General features: G+C 31.7%; 3 protein-coding genes and 1 long non-coding RNA gene across 6 annotated transcripts; 2 read left to right on the top strand and 2 right to left on the bottom strand.

The window, feature by feature from the left end:
• Window positions 1-1,905: 1,905 nt before the first annotated feature.
• LOC124497483 (uncharacterized) lies at window positions 1,906-7,107 on the bottom strand. The gene is made up of 2 exons (XM_047061143.2): window positions 5,752-7,107; window positions 1,906-2,363 (listed from the first exon to the last, which is right to left on the bottom strand). The coding sequence occupies exons 1-2, from the start codon at window positions 7,062-7,064 to the stop codon at window positions 1,970-1,972; spliced, it is 1,707 nt and encodes a 568-aa protein (XP_046917099.2). The 5' UTR covers window positions 7,065-7,107; the 3' UTR covers window positions 1,906-1,969.
• Window positions 5,091-17,468, top strand: LOC124497339 (MAM and LDL-receptor class A domain-containing protein 2). 3 transcript variants are annotated; one of them, XM_075731248.1, is made up of 7 exons: window positions 5,091-5,512; window positions 9,664-11,443; window positions 11,508-13,637; window positions 13,705-14,037; window positions 14,097-14,634; window positions 14,697-16,927; window positions 16,983-17,468. In XM_075731248.1, exons 1-7 carry the CDS (start codon window positions 5,444-5,446, stop codon window positions 17,294-17,296), a joined length of 7,395 nt encoding a protein of 2,464 aa, XP_075587363.1. In that variant the 5' UTR covers window positions 5,091-5,443; the 3' UTR covers window positions 17,297-17,468. The 3 variants fall into 3 exon arrangements, with proteins under 3 accessions (XP_075587363.1, XP_075587362.1, XP_046916964.2); XM_075731247.1 differs by lacking the exon at window positions 5,091-5,512 and adding an exon at window positions 7,855-9,586 and having other exon boundaries at window positions 16,992-17,468; XM_047061008.2 differs by lacking the exon at window positions 5,091-5,512 and adding an exon at window positions 7,855-9,586.
• On the bottom strand, window positions 13,395-18,837 carry LOC124497494 (uncharacterized). The gene is made up of 3 exons (XR_006959429.2): window positions 18,091-18,837; window positions 17,755-17,968; window positions 13,395-17,681 (listed from the first exon to the last, which is right to left on the bottom strand). It is a non-coding gene; the product is annotated as an uncharacterized LOC124497494 (long non-coding RNA).
• A 158-nt stretch (window positions 18,838-18,995) lies between these two features.
• LOC124500003 (carbohydrate sulfotransferase 14-like) lies at window positions 18,996-20,750 on the top strand. Its single transcript, XM_075731249.1, has 2 exons — window positions 18,996-19,040; window positions 19,123-20,750. Exon 2 carries the CDS (start codon window positions 19,241-19,243, stop codon window positions 20,708-20,710), a length of 1,470 nt encoding a protein of 489 aa, XP_075587364.1. The 5' UTR covers window positions 18,996-19,040; window positions 19,123-19,240; the 3' UTR covers window positions 20,711-20,750.
• The last annotated feature ends 1,588 nt before the right edge of the window (window positions 20,751-22,338 follow it).

Genomic DNA, 22,338 nt, shown 5'->3' with positions numbered 1-22,338 from the left:
TTCATTCATTCAATGGATCATTAGTTCATTACAAATCTAAATTCAACACACACACTTTCGACAACTCCGCCTTTTTTCTGACTGTTGCACGCTTTTTTACGCCATCATTATCATCATTATCATCATCATTATTATCCATCGATAATCTACGTTCATTTTTTCTTCTAAACAATAATCATTTTAACACCTTTTGACTGTTTAGGGTGATAATTTTTCTCATTCTCACTTTAAGAAAAAAAAGGTTGCAAGGTGTTGCATTTTTATTTTATTTCTACAATTCATTTCGTTTTGTTGTTTCATCTGATAATTATTATGATGGCTATCATCCAAGTTATCATTACAAGTAATAATCATTGCACCTATTTTCAGAGATACACACACACACACACACACACACACACACACACGCCCCATTAAACATCATCATCATAAATATACAATCAACATTTTTTTTGTTCAATAATTCTCACCTGATCAATTAAATGTTGTTGTATACGATAGAGTGAATATCTAAATTTATCAGACATTTTATGATGATGATGATGAGCAATTAATCAGTTTTTTCTGTCTAATGATCCACGATTATGAAGATTTTTTCCACTGAACCACTGCTAATAATCTGTGGTTCTTTTTTATTTATTTCAAATTTCTGTTAGAAAGAGAAAGATTCATAAATCTGTCATTTTTCTCGTAATCTGGTTTCCATCGATTTTCAATCGGATTATCGTTATGTTCACCACGAAATTAAAAAACAGCAAAAAGGCGTGTACACTCAACCTGCGGCCAGAAAATAAAGACCAAAGAAGAATTATCATATTTGTCCAAAATGAATAAAAAAGTCAGTCAGTTCTTATCAAAAAATTGGCCAAATCCGATTCTTTCACCCGACTTACTTTGCAATTGTGGATGGAAAAGCCAACCGATTTAAAAAACATAAAAACTTGGCAGCTGTCAACGGAAATCAAATCAAGTCATACGGTTTCTTTTTTGGAATTGAACCAAATTATGACCATATGATGTGTCAATGGGGAGATTTGTCACACGCAATAACATGGCCGAATACCGAAATCCCAGAAAAATAGCAAAATCAATCGACAACCACAAAACGGAGAGAGAGAGTGCAAAAATTTTGACCAGATTTCTCATCGTCACCATTGATGTAGTGAATGTGATGATGATGTGATGATGACAGGCTCGCTAATTCGATAACAAATTCTTTCTTTATTTTTTCGATACAAATTTTCATTTCACGCCCATCGTTTATATATGTTTGTTAATCGTTTTTTGTTGAAGCAACGAGAAATATAATAATCAAAAAACAGAAAACAGCCGACGTTTGACTTTTTTTCGTCATCGTCATCATCATTATTGTTGTTGTTTTCAACACCGCCTAATTGCCCTGATAGCCAACGATCCTTGTGTATCCAACAACAACAGCAACGACGATGATTATCATCATCATCATAATCATTATGAATGATGAAGTGAAAAGTAAAGAATTTTTTCCCACTTTATATTAATAATAACAGGCTATATTTCTCTCTTTCTCATTTTTTTATCGACACATTTGTGATTGACAGCCGTGTTTTTGTTTGGTGTTTTGTTCGATCGTGTCATCGAAACTGTTTTGTGTGTGTGTGCTTGTTTGTCGGTTTTGAAAACACTCACTCACTCACTCACACACCTCCAAACAAGCATAGGGTGGACAGAAAACATTGTCATGTGTAAACCATAATTAAGGATTACCGACATTTTCGAAAGCTAAATGAAATTTACATGAAATAGGCGTATTAACCATATAAAGTGTTATTATTAATTTTTAATAATAATTGTTGATTGTTGAATTGTACTCAGGAAATTTTTTTCATTTGTTTGATTTCAGGAAAAATTTTTATAAAATTTCCGTTTGTTTTTTCTCATGGTTATAATAGTATGATAGTTATGTTCATTTATTTTTAATTTTCAATAATCAACATTTGAATTGTATCATTTGTGATGTAGATCGATGATGTGCTAATGCAAATGAATGTGTTAATTGTTGTAATGATAATGGCAATAATGATGTTCGATGTAAACAACCAATACCAGCACCAGATCGACGTGATAATCGTTTTGATGATTGTTGTTGTTGAATGGTTGATGGTGTTTGAAATGCTGAATTCGGTGACAATGATAATGTAGTTGTTGTGGTTGTTTTTTTACTATTCGAATTTGAATTTGACCTATCATTTGACGACGACATATTCATTATGACACCAACCGAATTTGGCTCCAATGTTTGTTCGTATGGTGATGGTTGCATAATCTGAGATATATTTGGCTCTTGTGATTTGCTCGTTATACGAATTCCATTTTGTTGCATTCTGTTGTGCAAAACAAAAATAAAATCAAATCAAAAAAAAAAATGATTGGAAAAATTGCATTACACTTGTTGTTGTTTATCATTATTATATTTCAGAAAGTATCAAAAAAAAGTTCAAAGGTAATAAGATATGGCTTGATAATGATGATGATGATCTATGAACCTCACACCTCGACCTTTGACCAAACACCCAAATGATTAGCGAATGATAATGATGATGATAAACAAGTTTGTTTCAGGTTGAACAAATTTTTTTATTTCTATGCTACAGATCGTTAGCGTTCCGACAGTGAAAATGTATCGAATAATAAAACGAAAAAAATAAAAGAAAATTCGGCTACCGACAAAGACAATTTGAAAATGGTAAAATTACAGTACTTTTTTTGGTTTAAATAATCAACACACATTCGCAAATCATCATCGACAACAAGACCATCATCATCATGATGATCATTAATCTTTTGACCATAATGCTATTTTCGCCCAATTTTTTTTTGGTAGTGGTGATGGCAATGATGAAACAAACGAATCGAATGTTTGTTGTGGGTACAAAGTTTTTTTTGTCGAAAAAAAACACCAACAAGATCCAAACAAATTTAAAACTCTAATTATAAACTTTGTTGTTGTTTTTTCTAGGTTGTCTACCGTCGTCGGATTTGTTTAATGTTTTTCTATCTTTCTCTCATTCCTTAACGTTGATAACCGAACAAAGTGAAAATTGATCCTTCATTTTTTCTTATTTTTGACCATCAATCGTCGATGATGATGATTTACCAAGACTATGGGCGTTTTTTCACTCATTTTTTCTTTTCTTAACAATTTGTTTACCTCGAGGTTGTGTTTGTAAATATATCATCATCATCATAATTTGTCCATGTGTGTGTGTGTGTGTGTGTCTGTGTTATTTGCTTTGTATTTATCATCATTATTTTTATTATTATTATTACGAAAACATCCGACACACAGAACCGACATTGGATGATGATTATCATGATCATTATAAAAATGTCCATTTTGATGATGATGATGATGTTACACTCATCATCATCATTATAATCAACACTAACTACAGCAACAACAAACAATTCTATGGAGAATCTGTATGTGTAAAACTGTGAAAATTGTTATTATCCAGATTATTGATCGAAAATAAAATTTCACAATTTAAAAACACTGAACAAAACAGCCAAAAAATTGTACGTTTGAGCATGGTGATCATTCACTCACACTTTGATTCACTATCAAAGGTTCAATTGGATGGAAACAATAATAAAACAGTGCACTATGATGATTTGTTATGTTTTGTTTTCGATACCTTGCTTTGAATGAATGAATTGCTAACATGTTTTTCGTTATCGCCGAATTGTTTGTTTTGTTTTGGGTGAAAATAATGTGCAAGTCTTTCGTTTTTTGTAACAATAATTGATGGTTGTTGTTTATAATAATTATCATTATGTAAGCTCCATTAACAACATTTTCATTTCTTTATCATCATTCTTATTATGACTAAATGATTGTTTATATTTTTCCAAAAAAAACATCTTCAAATTATTATTATATCAAATCATCATCATTCTATGATTTTAAAACATTAACCTAAAGCCTCGGAAAAGTTTTCCAATAATAAAAGCAAAAATCTATCCAGGATATCGCAAAATGCAATGGAATTGATTGATCGATTAACCATGAACGGAATTTGAAAATTGAATTGATCAATTAATTACCAATCAAATCATTTATTGATAAATTGAGAAATTTTCCGATTGATTCGAAGACAAAACAAAACAAAATCAATTATTTTTTCAATACGTGATTATTCAAATTTATCATTACAAAACGTGCATAGCGTGTGTGTCCTTGTGTTGCATTTCAATTTGATTTATCGATGTTTACAGATTTCCACCAAAAAAAAAATCGATTCAATTCAATCAATGATTATCACGAAATGGAATAGGAAAAATTCATCCGGATAGAAATTATTCTATTTCATCATCATAACATCGATGTATTGTTTTGGATACCGATCATCATCATTGATTGATTGATTGAACTGGATAATCAAATAAAAAAAAATCAATCAAAACCAAACAAAAAACCATTCAACAGGTCAATCAGTTTGATTACAATTTTTTTTCATTTGATTCATTCCTTTAGGATTAGATTTAGATTTTTTATGCGTCAAAATTTTCCTAATTCAAATTGCAATTTTCTATGTTCATTTTTTCCTGCCATCGATATAATAATAATTTTGATTTTGCAACAACCAATCATCACACCATCATCATCATCATCATAATCATAATATCGGCTGAATGTATAATAACAAATTAGATTATACCCTGATGATGATAATTATATCGATAATCACGATGGATTGCCATGATCATCATCATCATCGAAAACGTGTCTATTCGATTCGGTTTTTTTCATCTAAATTATGGTGAACCAAAAACAAAAACAAAAACAAAAAAACATCGCCGACTAAATATTTTAATGTTTTAAATATCAATTTCTTTCTCTCGACTAAATTGTTTCATTTTTTGAATTTTCAGAATCGTAGAATAATTTTTTGAACCAAAAAAACTTAAAATATAATGACATGCTCATCATTATATTGTCAATTATCATTATCATTATCATCATCAAGATAGATGAAAAACATTTCATACAGACTAAAACTAAATAATAATAAAAACCACCATTCAAATATAACGTGAACAAAGAAAAACATAAAACAAGAGAACTATGAGTGGAGCAAAATCATTGTTTTGCTCTTTCATCATATAGACTTTGAGCATAATTTTTTTCAAATAACCATGTGATAATTATGATGAAAACAAGAACAAAAAGATCCACGGTGATGTTATTACTAAAATGATCAACATCATCATAAATATAACATGGTCATCATGAAATACAAGACGCCATCAATTATCACCTTTTCTTCACTACCACATCATAACATTATTTTTTAATGTATGCAGTGTGCTCATATAATTATTGGTCAGTGTTTTTTCACACCTAATCTTATCATCATCATCATGATCATCGTGAATAAAAACGATATTATAAATTATATTGATGATAATTAGTGTAATTTTTTTCACATCTCATCTAATAATAATAATGATGATGATGATGATGATGATGGTAAGTGTAAAAAAACCAAAATTTATCATTGATTGATTATCAATAACTTGTGATTTTGAATAAATAATTTTGATTTTCGATAATTAGTTTTTTCCCTTTGGTAAATCTAATTTTCATCATCATCAACGAAGATTTAGGAATGAAAAATTGTATCGAAAAACTCATTAAATGTAAATGTAAATGTCTGAGTTTTGTTCTATTCTATAAATATTCAAAATGTTGACCGTTTCAATACTGACCGTTTTTCATATTGCTGTTGTTGACCACGAAGTAATATACGATCAACATGTACCGGTATTGGTACATGAATTTTATGTCCAATTGTTGTTTGTTGGTTTGTTGTTGTTTCACCACCGGAATGTTCACGATTCAATAATGTTGTTGACGATGATAATGATGAATTCGAATTGTTTGATGATGATATGGATGATGCCGATGACGAGTAGGATGCTGATGATGAGGATGATGATAACGACGTTGAATGTGGATGTCCCAGATTGAATAACGCTGCCGGTGCCTGCAGTGCTTGATTAATTTCCGTTGCCATTTGACCTTTCACCCGTTTCCATTTAGCACGACGATTTTGAAACCATATTTTTATCTGTGATTCAGTCAAATCTAAAACATCGGCTAAATGTGCACGTTCACGTAATGAAAGATATTTTTTCGAATGAAATTCTTTTTCCAATTCAAGCAATTGTTCTGAACTAAAACATGTTCTTCGTCGTTTCATATCATTCGATTGTGAATTGGATTTTTGATTATTCGTGTTCACTGTTGTCGTAATGTTTGGCTGCTGATTGAATGCTGTTGTTGGCAGATTATTAGCCAAAAGATGATCAGTCGTATCAGATTCAGATAATGATGGTGATGGCGTTGTACGTGTTACATCGATTGCCACTTCATCGACAATAATTTTATTATTACTGTCACCATTTTTCAAATGAAAATCTGATTTTGATTCTAATTCCAATTCATCATCTGATTGAGTATTTTTCCTATTGTTTGCTGTAGTTTGAAAGAAATTCATCCATTCTGATTGGAGAAAATTCTGACTGGATTCATTCGGGAATTTTTTCGTGTTTTCAGATAAAAATGGCATGATGACATGATTTGAGATTGGAAATTTTTGTTGCTGATGCTGCTGCTGCTGATGTTGATGTTGATGTTGTAGGCGTATTAAATGATGGTGATAATTTAGAAACAATTGATACATTCGATGTTGTTGATCATTCGATAGATTTGTTGTTGTCATTGTTTTTAATTTATCATAATCATTGGAAATTATCATTTCCGATATTGATTGTGCATTGGATGATGGCTGTTGTGGTTGTTGCTGAGCAAAATACATAAAACGGGATGGATAATGATGTGGCGGCATTGTCGTTGCTGCCGATTTGATCATCATCATCATTGTTGTGGATGTTTCATGATCTGGATCAATTTTGCGATCATTTGATCCAGAATGATGATAATGAGTAGTATGGCGATTATTATTGTCATTCAATAAAGAATCAATCGAAAATGATTGATAATTATTTGGATTAACCATTTTTCATTTATTTATTATTGATTATTGATTGATTAATTGAACAATGAAGCAATGAACGAACGTCAAATGAATTCACTGAATAGAGATTGAATGAAAAAGAAGTTGATGACGATTTGTAAATACAATATCCATGCAGATACTGAAACTATTGGATTCAATTGGACAATCATATCTGATCTGATCTGATCTTGTTTCTTGTTTTTGAAAAAATGAGATACACACACACAAACAAAAAACTGACCATGTCCGTTGTGTATATGTGTGTGTGACGAGAAACAAAACAACGAATCAAATGGTAGGTTAACACCTTCAAACAGGAGGTGCTTCGTTGTTGTTTATATTATTGATGCTGCAGAAAACTATCGTATTCGGATTGGCTGAATTTTTTTTTGTTCAAATATGTTTTCAAGTCTTTATAATGTTCGTGTGTTTGTAATATTTTTTCGGTTTTTTACACGATTTGATGATTGTAAATCCAATGGATAATGGAAGAATGAATTCAATGATAATGAAAAGTACAATTAAGAATTGATTAGTGATAATGATTTTATTAATTTATGGATTGAATATGGGTGTTAAAATCAATATGGATTTGGATATTTTCTGGTCACATTTGATGGGCGTTTGCGTTTGCGTTTTGTTTGTTTGTTTGATCGATCTAATTGACAATGAAATTTCATTTCATTTTTACCCGTTATCAAATTGATCAATCAGACAATTGAAAAATTGATCACATTTTTTTGATCAGAAAAAAATGTATAAAAATCCGATTCAAATGGGAGTTTTCTTTGCAGTTAATTTTTGCAAGCATTAATTTGTTTCGTTAAAATTTTGAATTATTGTTTTTGTTTCGTTTGAAAATAAATAAAACTGTTTGAATTTTCAAAGTGAAAATGGATTCATTTTTCAAAATGAAATCCATTTTAATCTTTTTTTCTATAATTTTGATCGGTTTATTTTCATCATCGTCATCATCATCATCAAATCGACGAGAATCGAAAGCCAGAAAAACCGACAATCCATTTGAATCAATTTGTGAAAATTTTGAAAAAGGCAAAAAAGGCAACTGGACATCATCATCATTTCAAGTAGCCGACTCCGGTGCTGTTGATTATGTACCATTTATAGATCATACTCGATATGATGGTGAAGGACATTTTGCTTATATTCGATCGAAAAATAGATCAGCAGTTTCTGGATCAATGAAAGCAGAAAATCCTCATATGGTTGACGAATCTACTAAAGTTTGTTTTCGTTTTGCATATTTTCTTTATGGTGAAGATCATTCAATGGTCAATTTGAAAGTATTATCATCATCATCCGAATCGAGTGATCAAAAATCAAAAATCTTATTTCGATCATATGATGAAATTACAATTAAATGGCATGAAGCATATATCGATTTAACAATCGATGAAAATAGCGATCATTTTGAAATAAATGGTCTGATTCATCAAGGTATTCTTGCAATTGATGATATTAAAGTTACCATTGGTGAATGTGATACACAAGAATTGGAATGTGATTTTGAATCTGATATATCATCCATGTTTAAACCATCATCATCATGGAGAATTTGGAAAGGTGCCGATATTGGTATCAACGATCATACAACCGATACTAAAGATGGACATTTCTATGGAATTTTCAAAGAAGCTAAAAGCAAAGAAATTGGTACATTTAGTACGGTGACAACGAAAAAAGCATTTGATGATTATTCCTGTTTACGATTCGCTTATTATTTGATGGGAAATCGGAATGTTAGCTTAAGTTATTTAGCTATTGATGTAGATAATGAATTAATATTCGGTGATTCATGGCAAATAATTGGTGCAAACAATCTGAATGGCCAAGTTGGTTGGATGACACATCAAGCAACAATTTCTAATCCTGGTGATGCAATGGGTTTTCGTCTGCAAATGAAAATCGAAATTTTAGCAGTCTCTGATAATGAAGAATTGGGTGTATTTATCGATGACATTTCTATCTATCCTGGTGAATGTACTAGTACAGGCGGTGATTGTGATTTTGAAGATGATGATGCTTGTTCATTGGAAATATTAAGATCAAAACCCAATGATGAATTCACTGATGATTGGAAAATTCAATTAGCAAATAGAGAAAATCTTACAGAATTAGCATTTTATTTTATGACCAATTATATTGATAGTGAATGGCATGTTTATTGTCCACGTTTACATGGTCCATATATTGATCATGATTTTACATACGATTCATTTTATGGCAATTATCTATTGTTCGTATCACATCATAATGTTGAACGTGGTATCATTCTTACTGAACGTTATGATACTGGTGGCAGTGAAAATATCAATTTCTGTCTATCAATGGCCATTGTTAAACCATGTTCGGATTCATATTTAGAAATCTATCAAGCTGAATCATTCTCGAGTTCAGCAAAAAAATTATTCGGAACAAACTTTTCAACCAAAGAATGGCGTAAAATTGAAATACAAACACGACGATTGAATGCAGCATCGAAAGATATTTATTTTTTTATTGTAATCATCATGTTTGTCTATTTATATTTGAAAATTTAATCAATTTTTTTTTCTTTTTTCTTTCGCCTCACAAATAGATTGCTACCGTTACAAATAATGATTATGGACGGCAAGATAGTTACGTAGCGATTGATAATTTTTCTTTTAAAAAAAGTAGCTGTAATAATCCTGATAATCCATTGCCTTATTCCACAACAACGACGACAACAACCACTTTATCATCAATATCAACAACACCAATACATGGATTCCATGATCATAAATTCTATTGTGATCCATATCAAGTCATATCGGTTGAAAAAGTTTGCAACCATCATAAAGATTGTCCAGATGGTTTAGATGAATTAGAATGTGGTTCATGTGATATAAGACCAGGTTATATTTGTGGCTATGAAAATGAAGCCACAGTTCATTCGTTTCGATGGCGATTAACCAAAGAATCCGAATGTGGACCACATGATCACCAGGAAAATTCATTAACAGCTTATGGTTCAATAACAACACCATATCAAGATAACGCTAGACTAATATCACCAATAATTCATCAATCATATGGCGGCTGTCGTTATTCATTTTTTTATCTATTTCATAGTAAATGGAAAGATAGCAATGATCGATTTGCTTTAAAATTGAAAATCCAAGATGGAAACGAATTGTTATTATGGGATAGTGGAATGCAACTATCAACAGCATTTGAAATGAATGAATGGCATCGGATTGATTATTGGCTTGGACGTATACCACATTCATTTCAATTAATACTTCGAGCTTCACCATTAGGTCCATATGTGGCAACTAGTACATATAGTGAATCTTATCATTCTGTTCTTAGCTTTAAAATGGAATATTGTGATCCCCCGAAACCAATGAAAGAGGATGAAACTTGTAATAAATTTCTTTGTGCAAACAATGTTTGTATTGATGAAGCAAATGTTTGTGATTTTGAAGATGATTGTGGCGATGGATCGGATGAAAATGGTCGACAATGTGATTTCACCAATCGTATGACAGACTTCCAAGATGATAATGATTTTGGACGTTGGGGTGATTATTATCGTATCAATTGGCGTATAGAAGATGTCAATTCATTCAACAGTTTTCGTCAAGGACCTGGTTATGATCACACTTTGCGATATGCATCTGGTGGTCGTGTTCTGTTCACTGATACCGATAAAGAGAATAATGAAGCAAAAATGTCAATAATTGATGGTCCGCCAATGCTAATTCCAGCAACAGCATCGTGTATTGTACGAATGTTTGTATTGAAAAATAGCAAAAATTCGACATTGTTTCTAAAACTATGGGATCTAGAAACGGGTCAAACACATTTATTGGCTACATTGAGAGAAGATAGACACTATTTTGATCGATTTTATTATGTGTTCGGTAATCAAGATAATAGATGGAATGGAACATATAAAATTCTTATTGAAGCCGAATTAAGACGTTACAAAGGCGAATACTTGAAACCTTATATTGCCATTGATGATATAAGTTTTTCTAATGATTGTCACATTCTAACGGAAGAACCCGTCAATTTAACAACAATTGCACCGGATCATTTTTGTGATGGTATTTGGTGTGAAAATGAAAAACAAAAGCTTATCTGTGTACCGGCAAGTGAAATATGTGATTTCATTCCACAATGTCGGGATGGCTTGGATGAACTTCAATGTGGTGATTGTACTTTTAATCTTCAATCATCTTGTCGTTGGGAAAGTCAAGTTGAAACTAATGGTCATGTTAGACATTGGGATGTATATGATCCAGCATCAAATGCACCAGATCCATTGCCAACACGTGATGGCCAGCAGAATCCAATGGGTGGTTATTACGGTTTCATTTTTGATTCTAATAGTAAGTTGTCTAGCATGAAACAGATTCTGATAATTTTATTATTGTTTTTTTTCCTGTTCTATAGAACAAGAAACAACATTGAAAAGTCCAACAATCAATGGTCGTACAGATGGAAATTGTAAATTTTCATTTCGATTAATGACAAGTCTAGAAACAACTATTTCATTATATGTCAATGACCATTTTCTATGTTCTTTCTTAATCACTGAACGAAATGAATGGAATTATTATACAACTGATTTTGGTGAAAGATTTCCTAGTTTTAATTTATTTTTCGCAATTAGTTCATTTAGAATGCCAGGTGACAAACGAAATCATAAAGAATTTATTGCCGTCGATGATATACGTTTTCTCAATTGTACAAAATCCAATCATGATGATAAACCTGAATCGATTAAAAAATTGAATTGTGATTTTGAAACCGATTTTTGTGGTTGGAAGATAATCAATGATTACCATCAACAACAGCAATTGAATTGGTTTCGTACAAATCGTCCAGATATTGAACCCGGTGAAGATCATACGAGTCATTTACGGCCATTGCCACGAAAACATGGTACATGGCTCTCGGATTCGATCAAAATAATGATGGATAATGGTGATGGAAATCGACCTAGACAATCAATATTGAAAACAGCATCGCCGATCAATGGCAAAAAAAATGATTATTATTGTTTTACATTTTGGTATTATTTTTTTGGTATAAGTTCAGCTACATTAAATGTGAAAATGATGCAATTTGATAATCATAATAATGTAACTCAAACACAAACTCTTTGGCGACGAACAAGACCACAAACACGCAATTGGCAACCAGCATGGATCGAATTACAAACACCATCAGATAAAGATTTTGATTTGATTATCGAATCGTTGAATAATGGAAATTCAATTGCCGGTATTGATGATATTGGTATTATGCAGGGAAAATGCTCATTGCCTTCGAAAGAATTTTGTGACTTTGAAATCAATGAATGTGCGTGGAAACCATTGGCTGGCCATTTAAAACGTTGCCATAATTGTCAAACTAGAGATCATACAACCGGTTCAACTGCAGGACATTATCTTGCGCTACCATTATCTGGTGATTCCGATACGATGATTTCATCGTTGATTCAATCAATCGAATCGTTATCGTTTTTTCCTGAAGATGATACTGCCGTAATGAATCCACTACGACGATATGATCTTTGTATTAACCTGTATTATTATTTTCAAACTCTTTCCGAATTGAATTTATTCAATATTCAACAACAAACAACTGCAAGAAATGTGCAATTATCATTACAAATACAAGAAAACAATTATCGATCAACATTGAAAAATGTTAGTCTCGATGAAATTATATCGATTAATCAACAGAATAAATGGACATCAATGAGTGTTAGTTTTACAGCGACAAAAAAAGCATCGATCATAATGCAAATTACACAATCATCGAATCAAGATACAATGATATTGATTGATGATGTACGATTTGTGCCACATTTTTGTGATTCACTTCATGGTAATTGTAATTTCGAAACCGATATGTGTGGTTGGTATAATGGAATCGACCAGAATCAAGATGCAACGGATAATCGATTAATTTATTGGATTCGTGTACAGCCTCGGAATGAAATCGTACGTCATTCTGGTTGTTGGGTTGATCATACACTTGGACGGCCCGATGGAAATTATCTTGCATTACCGTTGGATATGTATCGACAATCATCTTCTGCACATGCAGAATCCGTGTTACGTGGTCCAATTATGAATCGTCCAAAAAATGAACCGATTGTCTGCTTTCGAATGTATTATTTTGCTAATTCTGTAGATCAGAATATAACAACAGCAATGACATTACGTGTATTAGATCTACATAAGAATGGTGCCATTGCACAAGAATTTAATATCTATACTCAAACACATGATCCAATTGTTTGGATGCCATTTACACGAGAAATTCGTAAATTACCAATGGTTTATTCATTTGAAATTGTTGCTAAATATAATGACAAAATTGCTAGTGATCTAGGTATCGATGACATTACTATTACACAAGGACATTGTTGGAATAATTCCGATTCATCACCGGCACCATCACCAACTACTGAAATGCCTCAAAGTGAACGTATCGCAGATTGTAATTTTGAACATGAATGTCATTGGACATTTTATCCAAAAATCTGGACAATCACATCTTATTTACAACGTAAGTTATGAGTCATTTTTAATTTTCAGTTTTTCATCTAATTGAACGTTTGATTTACAATGAAAAGGACACGATCAATATGCACCACCATTAGATCATACATTAAAACATGAAGCTGGACATTATATTTTGTTCATTAATGATACAAATCAATTGAATGAAACAACTCAATATCTGGTTGCTCCACCAATGATTTATGATAAAGAACGTTGTTTAACATTCTGGTATTATGCTGATGGTAGTTCAGTATACGATGTTGGTCGTTTGGATTTCGCCTATAGTCATGGTAATGTGAATATTTTGGGTAAAAAATGGATCCAACCGTTTGCCAGATTACGTTTTCTTCGTACCCAATCATGGCGTTTACATCGTATAACTATTCCTTTTGTTCAAGCATCTGGTATGTCTGAATATGTGATGAAAACTATTTGTTTGATTCTTTTTTCCATTTTCGATCAGCAAATGATGAGAAAATCTTGATACGTATGAATTTTAGTCTATCGGAAGATATTCCATCATCATCGAAAGGAGTATTCAATTCATTTGCAATTGATGATATTCAAATACGACCAGGTCGTTGTAAACATTTGAATGATTACACGTATACATTCACAAATGGGCTTGATGGCTTACAATTAGAACAGATTCAACCACTTGATGAAATGGACGCTTATCTCTTTAATTTTCCAACATTTGATGCCAATCATCAAACTGGATTATTTCCATTGACAATTCCACATAATGATCATACAACATTTTCAACTACGGATGGCTATTATCTTGGTTTTATGAATAAGAAAACTAAAAAACTGCAAATTGATTATATTGATCGATTGTCAATCGAAAATGTTCCAGCAGATGTCTCACAACGATCATGTGTAAGATTTGCTTATAAATTGGTGGGAAACGTATCGCTCAGTGTTTATTGGTCAGCTGGTGAATATTTTGATGATTATCATGATCGTCATAATGATCATTTATTATGGGCAACAAATTCGTAAGTTGATTCGTAACTATTACAAATGAATGAATTTAATGTTTTTCCTTTATTTTTCATAGAGAGAAACCATGGTGGACTGTAGTTGAATTTGATAAACAACTTGATTTTGAACATCGAATTGTATTTGAAATAATAAAACCAACAAGCAATAAGTCATACTTGGTTTTGGATGATTTAATCGTCATGAATAGTCAATGTGAACGTCCAATTGATTGTGATTTTAATCATGATGATTATTGTAGCTATTCGGATTATTATACAAAAAGTGGTCAAGCATTTCGTTTGTATGCAACATGGACATCCAATTTTCATCCAGATTTTCCCGGACCACGTCTTGATCATAGCCAAATTGAAGGAAATGGTTTTCTAATGTTATCCGCATGGCGTTGGTCACCAGATTCCATTTATACAGGTAAAAAATATGCTGAAATTATTTCCGGAGCTCAACGTATTGAACGTGGTCGAATTTATTGCCTAGAAATATGGGCATGGATCAATGATGCAAAAGCAAGTGTTGAAATTTTATTGTTACGATTCCAAAGGGGACATTCTTCAGGCAGTAGAATTCTCGGCCGAATTTTAGAAGTTCAACATGATCGATGGACACCATATTATTTTACAATTGGTCATGATATGTTAGAAACAGATATTGATGAAATACAAATTCTAATCGAAGGTGTTGTTATCAAGGATCCAAAAACAATGATCGCTTTGGATGATATCAGTTTCCACCAAGGTCGATGTCAAAATGAAAGTATCAAATGTTTGAATGGAAAAATAATCAAGCCAGAACAGCAATGTGATTTCCGTAAAGATTGTCCATCTGGTTGGGATGAAATTGGTTGTGGTGATGAATGTAATTTCGAAAAAGATGATTGTGGCTGGAAAGATACAGGATCCATTGACCGAGATTATTGGTTTCATACATCGGTGCAAGAAATGCAATCATGGTCACCATCATATGCCCCAAAATTCGATGCTAATGCCAATAAAAAAGGTCATTTTATGATGATGCGTCGTTGGATTGGTGGTCGAAATAGTCAATCTGGTCACGCAGAGATGGCACTAAATGCTCGAAAAATGTCTTTATATTTCAAACATTCATCGGCCGATTGCCTGATTGAATTTGATTATTACGCTCAAGCATCAAAAGCATTCTTTCTCAAAGTTCGTTTTGGTGATGAAATTAATAATATGAACACTTTCTATATGATTGCAAATACAATCGGTACAACTCATGGTTCATGGACACGTCAATATGGTCATATTGGCCTTCATTGGACGCCATTTATCGTTGAATTTGATGTTTTCGATCAATCCACGCAATCAGCTATTGCTGTTGATAATATTAAATTTATCGAATGTGCAATGGATAAACCACTTAGTCTTGGACAAAATTGTTCATTGAGATTAATCATGTGCAATCAAACACGTATTTGTATTCGACCGGATTCACTATGTGATGGTATCAATGATTGTGGTGAAGATGGTGAAGATGAATCTATTGAACGATGTGGTTCTCAGTTATGGCGTCGATGTTCATTTGAAAGTTGGTCACAATGTCAGCTGGACATTGATCACGTCAGTGAAGTTCATGCACATTGGCGAATAGTAACCGGTCATGAATTTGAAGATAATCAATTGAATCCTGGTTATGAACCATTGATTGATAATACAAGACGTTCTCGATTAAGTCCATATGCTTTACTAGTACCAGGTCGAACTGATGATCAAAACACGCATCACCGATTTCGATATGCATCAATTTATACACCATTCCTGTCGTCCAAAGTGTTGAATATGACAAATCCTTGTCGCCTAGGTTTCTATTATTATTGGCATACTGATATTGGCCGCGTCATTGATCCAAGAGATTTAAGTCTTGAAGTTTTTGTTCGTTATCAAGATGATGATGATGATTGCAATAATGAAAATGAAATCGAATCAACATCACATCAACCAAAAATTTTATGGTCAATAACGGCATCTGATGTTTTGGATCAACAAAGATGGTATAAATCGGTTGTTGCATATCCAGATCCCAATGATAATGATTGGATCGATCATTGGAATAATAATCATGAACATAATTTGACAATGAAACCATTTCAATTTGTTTTACGTGGTTGGATACATGAAGATGAACATTCTCGATTAGCTATCGATGATCTTAGCTATGGTTTCAATTGTATTGCTGAAGAAACCCATGAAACTACAACATCGCCTACTAATCAACCGATTACTGGATCAACCGATCAACCTGTAATACACAATCATAAGGGATCTAAAGGTTTGTCAAGTGTTGTTGTGTCCATTAATAATTAATTCATTATGATTATAATTAGTTGGAACAGGAATATTTTTCGTCACAATTTTCATCGCCATGATGATTATTGTAATTGTTGTGGTTGCCAGACGACAATATTATCGACATTATCATAATCGTAATGATTTGGATAATTTGGTTGTTTCATTAAAACATTTGGATGAGCAGAAATCAAATAATCAGATAGAAATTGCAGATGAAGCTATCGAACAACAACCAGGACCTAGTGCCTCAGCACCGGTTGATGACAACAATCTAGTTAATGATGATCAACAAACTTTAGATAACAAAATATTATCCGAAATAATTTTACCACCATCATATCATAAATGAATCAGAAATTTCGATCGACAAAATCAGACATGAAAAACGGTACCCATTTATTTTATTTTATTTATTTTAAATTAAAACTTGTATTGTATTGATCTATATTTATCTAACTGAATAATAATAATAATATATCATATATATATTATTATATAAAGAGATATCAACAATTATTGAATTATTTACAATGACTGAAATTGATATCTTTACATTTTTGTGTATAGTTTATATGATCAAATGGACCACAACTTTGTCAAAATGATGAATGAATGAATAATGTAACAATTCTATTCTATTATCTCTGCAATTTTATTTGATACTGAATTCGAAATCAGAATATGAATGGATCATTGAAAGTAGAACAGTTGAATGATGAAACAATTGATGATACCTAGATGATTAAGCAAAAAAAAAAATTATAGAAATTGTATTGAAATTCAATTCAAAATAATATTATGACTTACAAATTATAACTTTAATTTTGAACTCGATGAAACAAAAAACAAATAAAGCATGGTTTTGTCAGTATGCAGCTGCATGAGAAAAACTGGTTTCTATCGCCAATCAGTCATAGAGTTTGTACACGGTGTAGAATCATACAATGTGATCGTTTATTATAAGCAAGCGCGGTATATTTATATGATACAACTGGCGTGAGTTGCGCGCCTTTGACTTTTTCTGTAGTTTAAATTATATAAATATAAATAAAATAAATGAATGAATGAATGAATTTTTTGAATTAATAAAAAAGAAATTCAATCGAATGGATTGATGAATAGACAAGTAATAAGTTGACAAACCAGATATTGAATATTTCATTCTTAGTGTGTATGTGTGTGTGTTTGTCAAACTATTTCAGAACGATAAAATGGTGGCCATTTTCCTTTTTGTTTTTTAATCATTAATCAAATCAATCGTGACTTGAACTTTATTTTTATGGACTTTATTTACTCATTTTTCAAAATACATGCATGATTGTAACGATTGGAATGAAATAAATTATTCAACCTTGTGATCCACCATCATCGTCACCACCACCACCATTTCTATCATCATCATCATCAAGATATTTCTAGGATAAAATAGAAGAAAAACTTTAATGTTGTGAACAACACGAAGAAGAAGTGGAAGAAATAAAAAGCTGCCATTCTAGTTTCAAGCTTGTTGTTGTTGTTGTTGTTGTTGTTGCTCATTCGTATAACAACAATAACGATAAATATAAATAATGATTGTGAAAATAAGAAAATGAAAAACCAAAAGCGACAACAAAGTAACAACTGTATCCGTGTGTTTGTTTATGCATTTTCCATTTTTACATCAATCCTTTCACATTGCCATTTGTTTGATTTCTTTTTTTTTTGAAATTGAAATCGATTCATTTTTTTTATTGAAAATTTCAATGGCCATTGACAATGGCAATAGAGGTTTTTGATGATCCTGTTTATTTATATTTAGGTAGCTGATTTTTTTTATGATTATTTCTCGGTCGTATTTTGTTTATAGAAATTTTCAAACATTTTTTCTCTCATTCTGTCGTTGTCACTTCCTCTATTTCATGATTTATCATTTTTTCTTCATCATTTTCTTCTTTGCATCCAAAGTTTCGATGATGATGGAAGGGGAAATTGATTTTTTTGTTGCTTGGTTTGTTAAAACATTCATATAAATTCAACTCAGTGTGTGTGTGTGTGTGTGTGTATTTTGATATATAAATAAATAAATCATTCAATCAATCAAGTTATCAACAAATGTATGTTTGTTTGATTTGACAATGTAGTAGATTATACCATTTGTGTTCACAAGTTAAATGATTGTTTTGTTTTAATTTGAAGCGATCGAGAGGTTTTATCTCATCCATCCCATTCATCATCATGATTGCATTCATTGTTTTGTTTTCCAATTGAAATACATATATACAGAAAAAAAAACATAATCAATGTCATCATCATCATGAATTCAGTCAACAACCGACGACAAACTGATGATTCAGTGGAATTGTCAACATTAAATCATGGATCTAATAATCATTCAGCAATGATTAGTAATGGCAATAATCGATCAGATTTTCAAATAATTTCATCACAATTACATCCTCATCATAATTATCATGATTCACAATTGCCTCAAGTTTTTATTATTCAACAACAACAACAACAACAACAACATCAACAATCCGAACAACGGCAACAACAAAATTCATCATATGATCAGAGATTAAAATTTGGATTAAATTTCCGTACAATAATAATATTGATTGTTGCCATAATTATTGCTTCCATAGCCATACGTTCATTGTATAAATCATTTCGTTGTGATCCAAATCATTATCGTTATCGATATTCTGGATCCAATGGTCATCCTGTACATAGTGTTTTTCGTATTGCTGAAAATCGTCGTTATGTGATTGAAGATGGTGTTCGTAAAAATTCTGAAAAATATTCTGGTCCTAATGATAATCAACAGCAATCATCATCATCATCACCATGGTGGAATATTGGATCTTGGTGTCCACCACCAAACGATCGGCAAGAATTGGTGGCAAATCCATTTGAATTGGCTGCTGTATCGCTAACATTGAAAAATTTAACCGAAAAAAATATTATTAAATTATTGAATTCTACTTCAGGCAGCAACGATCGTGATTGTCAAGCTCAATTAGGATCTAGTCTTGAAAGAATGCAACAAGTTTGCAAACAATATCGACTGAATAACCATTTGTTGAGCCCTTGGCATTCGACAACACCCGAATCATGCAAAACAACACGTCTTTGTCCATTGATGATCGATAACAGTACGAAAATAATGGCCTGTTTTTTGCCACGGGTATTCGAACCTGAATGGTTTCAAAAATCGTTCGCTTATCAATATGATCACCCACAATTAATGTCAATGATTCAACAAGCGCAACTAGTCAATAACACATCATATATTCGTATCATGTTTGTTCGACATCCTTTCGTTCGATTAGTCGATGCATTCAAAAAGCGATTTGAATTAGCGGAATTTTTACCGGATGGTCGTCCGCTGATCATCAATAATGAAACAATGCATGTTTGGACATTTGAAGAATGGTGTGAAGAATTATTGCTACCTATTGATCCATATCAATATGATCCATTATGGGCACCAATTTGGACACAGTGTGAACCATGCTATGTTCGTTATGATCTGGTCGGCCATTATGAGACATTTTACCAGGATTTTCAAAATGCTCGACAATTATTCACTAACCATAGCGATATAAGTGATAATAAAAATGTTGACATTCCAATCGTAAACGACCGTGATTGTGATAAACGATCCTATCAAGAAACCCAACAATATATTCGACGATTAAAACCAAAAACAATAATGGCATTATATGCTAAATATTATCTAGATTTTGAACTATTTGGTTATACGATTGATGAAATTTTTTAGTCAATAAAAATAAAAATAAAATCAATCAATTTATCAACCATTAATTGACTGTAGAAACCTGGAATGACTGTATTGACTTTGGCTATGTTTACATTTTAACCACGAGATGGCAGAACATGGATCAATTCAATGAATTTAACAATATTTTGCCATCTAGTGACAAAAATGTGAAAACTTATTACAGTCATTCTTCGTTTCTACAGTCAACTGAGGATTTATTTACATTTTTTTTAATGATTTCAATCAATTTGTTTATCACTAGGCTTTCATTTCGTGACAAAGATAATTGAATGAGAGAGAAAGAGCGATAAGATTGAAATTTAAATTATGATTTTTTTATATCACTAGATTTGCACAAACAAAAGAACTTTTTTGTGTGTTGGTCCTTTGAGGATGTAGAAAAAATAAAATCAATTGACTTGAAATTTATTCAATTATTATCGGGTCATCGGATGATGATCATCATCATTATCACCGGATTTTTCCTAAGAACACAATTGTATTACTATTGTTAAAATCGACAGACATATAGAGATGGATCGATCATTTGATCGATCGATTGTTTATTCATTCATTAAGCCATTATTGAATTGAAAATTTTCATTTTTCAATTTTCAACATAACAATCAAGATTGGAAATTATTTACAATTGAATGAAAAATTGATAAATATAGAACATATTTGCTGTGATGGAAGAAAAAGTAGAATAATCAATAATGCAAACTTTAATGAATCGTTTTTTTTTTTTGATTACGAATGAGAAAAAAATGAGAATATGAAATTCAATCAATAAACGAATCAATCAATGCAAAAAAATGAAAATGAAATTTTTTTTCCAATTTTGATCGATCGACCGTTTCGAATGATGATGAACAGAATTTTGAAAATAGAAAAAAAATAATAATTATTATCGAATTTCAAATTATCTTATCTGGTTCGTTTTTATTGATGGTTAGTTATTAGTATGGAATTTCGTTTTTTTTCTGATACTCCGGAAACTTTTCTCTCTCTCTCTCTTCGATGTGTGCGGGCTGCCGATAAGTTCAACTTTGTCTAAATGTCAACATTTTTCTCATTGTTGTTGTTGTTGTTCTGATCATTGATATATTAGAGGTGTGTGTGTGTGTATGTTTCATTCATTCAAAAGTGACAATTTACTTTTTTTGTTATTGTTGTTTGTTGGTCGATCTTGTTTGGTTCGCACATTTTACCACAACAAAAAAAAATGAAATAAATAGAAGATTCACACAGAACAGAACTAGGTCCATACATTTGAGCGAAAAAAATCTGGCCACTCTAATCGTTTACCGTTGACCTTCTGTCGTCAGCAATGGCGGTGGTCATTTAATTCCACTGATGATACCCTTAAGAAAAAATGTTGTTGGCAGATTGGCACCTTCAAACTAAAGCTAATATAAATCGGTGTGGTAAGAGCGGCATTTTTAAATCATTCATTTTAAAACTGGTGTCATTTTTAAGGTAAGCAATTACTTTGTTTTTTCTCTGTCGAAATGAAAACAGAACGAACGGAACAGTCAAATTGACACCATTTGGAAATTTTTTGAAAGTTCAGAAGCCGTTGACCATCTGGCATATGGCATACTAGAAATTTACTGAGTTATCCACAT

This window comes from Dermatophagoides farinae, chromosome 5 (assembly GCF_024713945.1).
Source record: "Dermatophagoides farinae isolate YC_2012a chromosome 5, ASM2471394v1, whole genome shotgun sequence".
NCBI classification, from domain to species: Eukaryota; Metazoa; Arthropoda; class Arachnida; order Sarcoptiformes; family Pyroglyphidae; genus Dermatophagoides; species Dermatophagoides farinae.
The sequence above is the reverse complement of the archived record's forward strand: the minus strand, read 5'-3'. Positions and strand labels throughout refer to the sequence as shown.

What these genes read in the sequence shown, in the direction of transcription:
- LOC124497483 (XM_047061143.2), bottom strand. Translation starts at nt 7,064, where the DNA reads ATGGTTAATCCAAATAATTATCAATCATTTTCGATTGATTCTTTATTG. An exon ending in CAACAGCAATATGAAAAACG is followed by an intron (nt 2,364 to 5,751) that starts GTCAGTATTGAA and finishes TTTGCACAACAG; the next exon opens with AATGCAACAAAATGGAATTC.
- LOC124497339 (XM_047061008.2), top strand. Translation starts at nt 7,958, where the DNA reads ATGGATTCATTTTTCAAAATGAAATCCATTTTAATCTTTTTTTCTATA. An exon ending in TTTCATTTTTGATTCTAATA is followed by an intron (nt 11,444 to 11,507) that starts GTAAGTTGTCTA and finishes CCTGTTCTATAG; the next exon opens with AACAAGAAACAACATTGAAA. An exon ending in TCCTTTTGTTCAAGCATCTG is followed by an intron (nt 14,038 to 14,096) that starts GTATGTCTGAAT and finishes ATTTTCGATCAG; the next exon opens with CAAATGATGAGAAAATCTTG.
- LOC124500003 (XM_075731249.1), top strand. Translation starts at nt 19,241, where the DNA reads ATGAATTCAGTCAACAACCGACGACAAACTGATGATTCAGTGGAATTG.